The sequence below is a fragment of the Hippocampus comes genome, unplaced genomic scaffold (genome assembly GCF_001891065.2).
Source record: "Hippocampus comes isolate QL1 unplaced genomic scaffold, H_comes_QL1_v1.1 C16977238, whole genome shotgun sequence".
Taxonomy (NCBI): Eukaryota; Metazoa; Chordata; class Actinopteri; order Syngnathiformes; family Syngnathidae; genus Hippocampus; species Hippocampus comes.
The window spans coordinates 1-1,506 of record NW_017841568.1 but is presented as its reverse complement, the minus strand read 5'-3'; the positions used below and the strand labels follow the sequence as shown (position 1 = coordinate 1,506).

Below are 1,506 nucleotides of genomic sequence, written 5' to 3'. Positions count from 1 at the left end.
TTTTTTTTTCCAAATGACGTGGCACATTTGTTTCAAAAATGTAATGTGAGCAAAGGTTTGCCGACTCTGCCCTATTACAGTATAAAAGCTCTTCAAACAGTATGTGATGTCATTTATTTCCAGAAGAGGGCAGCAGAGGACACAGAGCGCTTGCCATTCATCACGTGACTTGGGCCTGCTACATGCTGCACAGCACAACAATGTTACAATGCGCTTCCCATACCTCTCGGTTTCCTTTACTCTGCGCTCGATTAGAAGCACCTTAACCAATTTTTTGTCTTTCATGCAGCTCAAGTGAAGGGTAAGGAACATCTGTGTGTAGCCATGGAGCGCAGCTGCCCTCAGCGTGATGGCGCTCCGAGACCAAGAGGCACATTGAAAGAGATCCGGGTCAACTTGCTTGAGTGTAAAGTCTGCTTCGAGAAGTTCAACGCTCAGCGGGCCGAGCGAAGGCCGCAGAACCTGTCGTGCGGTCACGTCCTGTGTGCGGAATGTGTGGAGGCCCTGTCCCGCCCTCTCCTGAGGAAGCTGGAGTGCCCCTTCTGTCGGCAGCTGTGCCCTGTGGACGCCACCTCCCACTGCCAGCCTCTTTGTGACCTGCAGGAGCTGCTCTCATCCAGTCCTGCCTCTCTTTGCATGGAGAAAAAAGATGAAGAAGAAGCCCCAAGTGTGAGTGGCACAGCCTTACACTTGTGTTTGACTTTTGGCGGGTGGGGGACGCTTATCAATCCTACTGGAGTGGCGGTGATGCAGTCCTCGGGGACTGTGTTTGTGGTGCATGAAGGTGAGAAGAGCGTGATGGTATTCACTTCTCAGGGGAAGAAGCGGCACGCTTTTGGGCAAAGAGGACATGCCGGCGAGGACCTTTGTTACCCAGTGGATGTGGCAGTGACCCCCTGCGGTCATGTGGTGGTGACCGACGCGGGAGATAAGGCCGTCAAAGTTTTCACGTCTAGGGGAAACCATGTGATCACGATGAAGGCCGGCTTCCGCATGCCGTGGGGGGTGGACACGGACAGTGGCGGGCGCATCCTGGTGTCGGACGTCCAGGCGGGAACACTGTCCCGCTTTAAGGTGGACTACAAACATGGTGTCACGCTGGAGGAAGGAGTGGTGGCTTCACACCTGGAGAATCCTAAAGCCGTGGCCTGCTGCAGGACCAGCGGTCACATGGCGGTGATAGAGCATGTGAACGACGACACAGACTCCGCAAGGAAGCAAAGTTACTCCAGACTGACTGTGTTCACTCCAGACCTTCATATCCTCTATCAGACCGACAATTTAAGTCTGAACCTGAAGGCCTCTGTTACAATAAACATGTCCGCTGTGACGTTTGACAGAAAGGGACACCCGCTTGTGGTCGACTCACTTCAAGGGATGATTTGGACTTTTGGGGGCGTGCAAAGCGGTGCTGTCCTCACTCCTCTTGTGGCAGAGAACCTCATTCGACCTGTTGGACTGGTGCCACTTAACAACACTCTTATCATTGTGGACGCGGGAGACCAC

The 1,506-nt window shown here is 53.5% G+C and overlaps 1 protein-coding gene across 1 annotated transcript; it reads left to right on the top strand.

The window, feature by feature from the left end:
- Positions 1–37: 37 nt before the first annotated feature.
- On the top strand, positions 38–1,503 carry LOC109509639 (E3 ubiquitin-protein ligase NHLRC1; the record flags this gene model as incomplete). The annotated part of the gene is made up of 1 exon (XM_019859468.1): positions 38–1,503. A coding segment is annotated over exon 1 (1,179 nt), but the record flags the coding sequence as incomplete, so codon positions are not given.
- Positions 1,504–1,506: the final 3 nt, after the last annotated feature.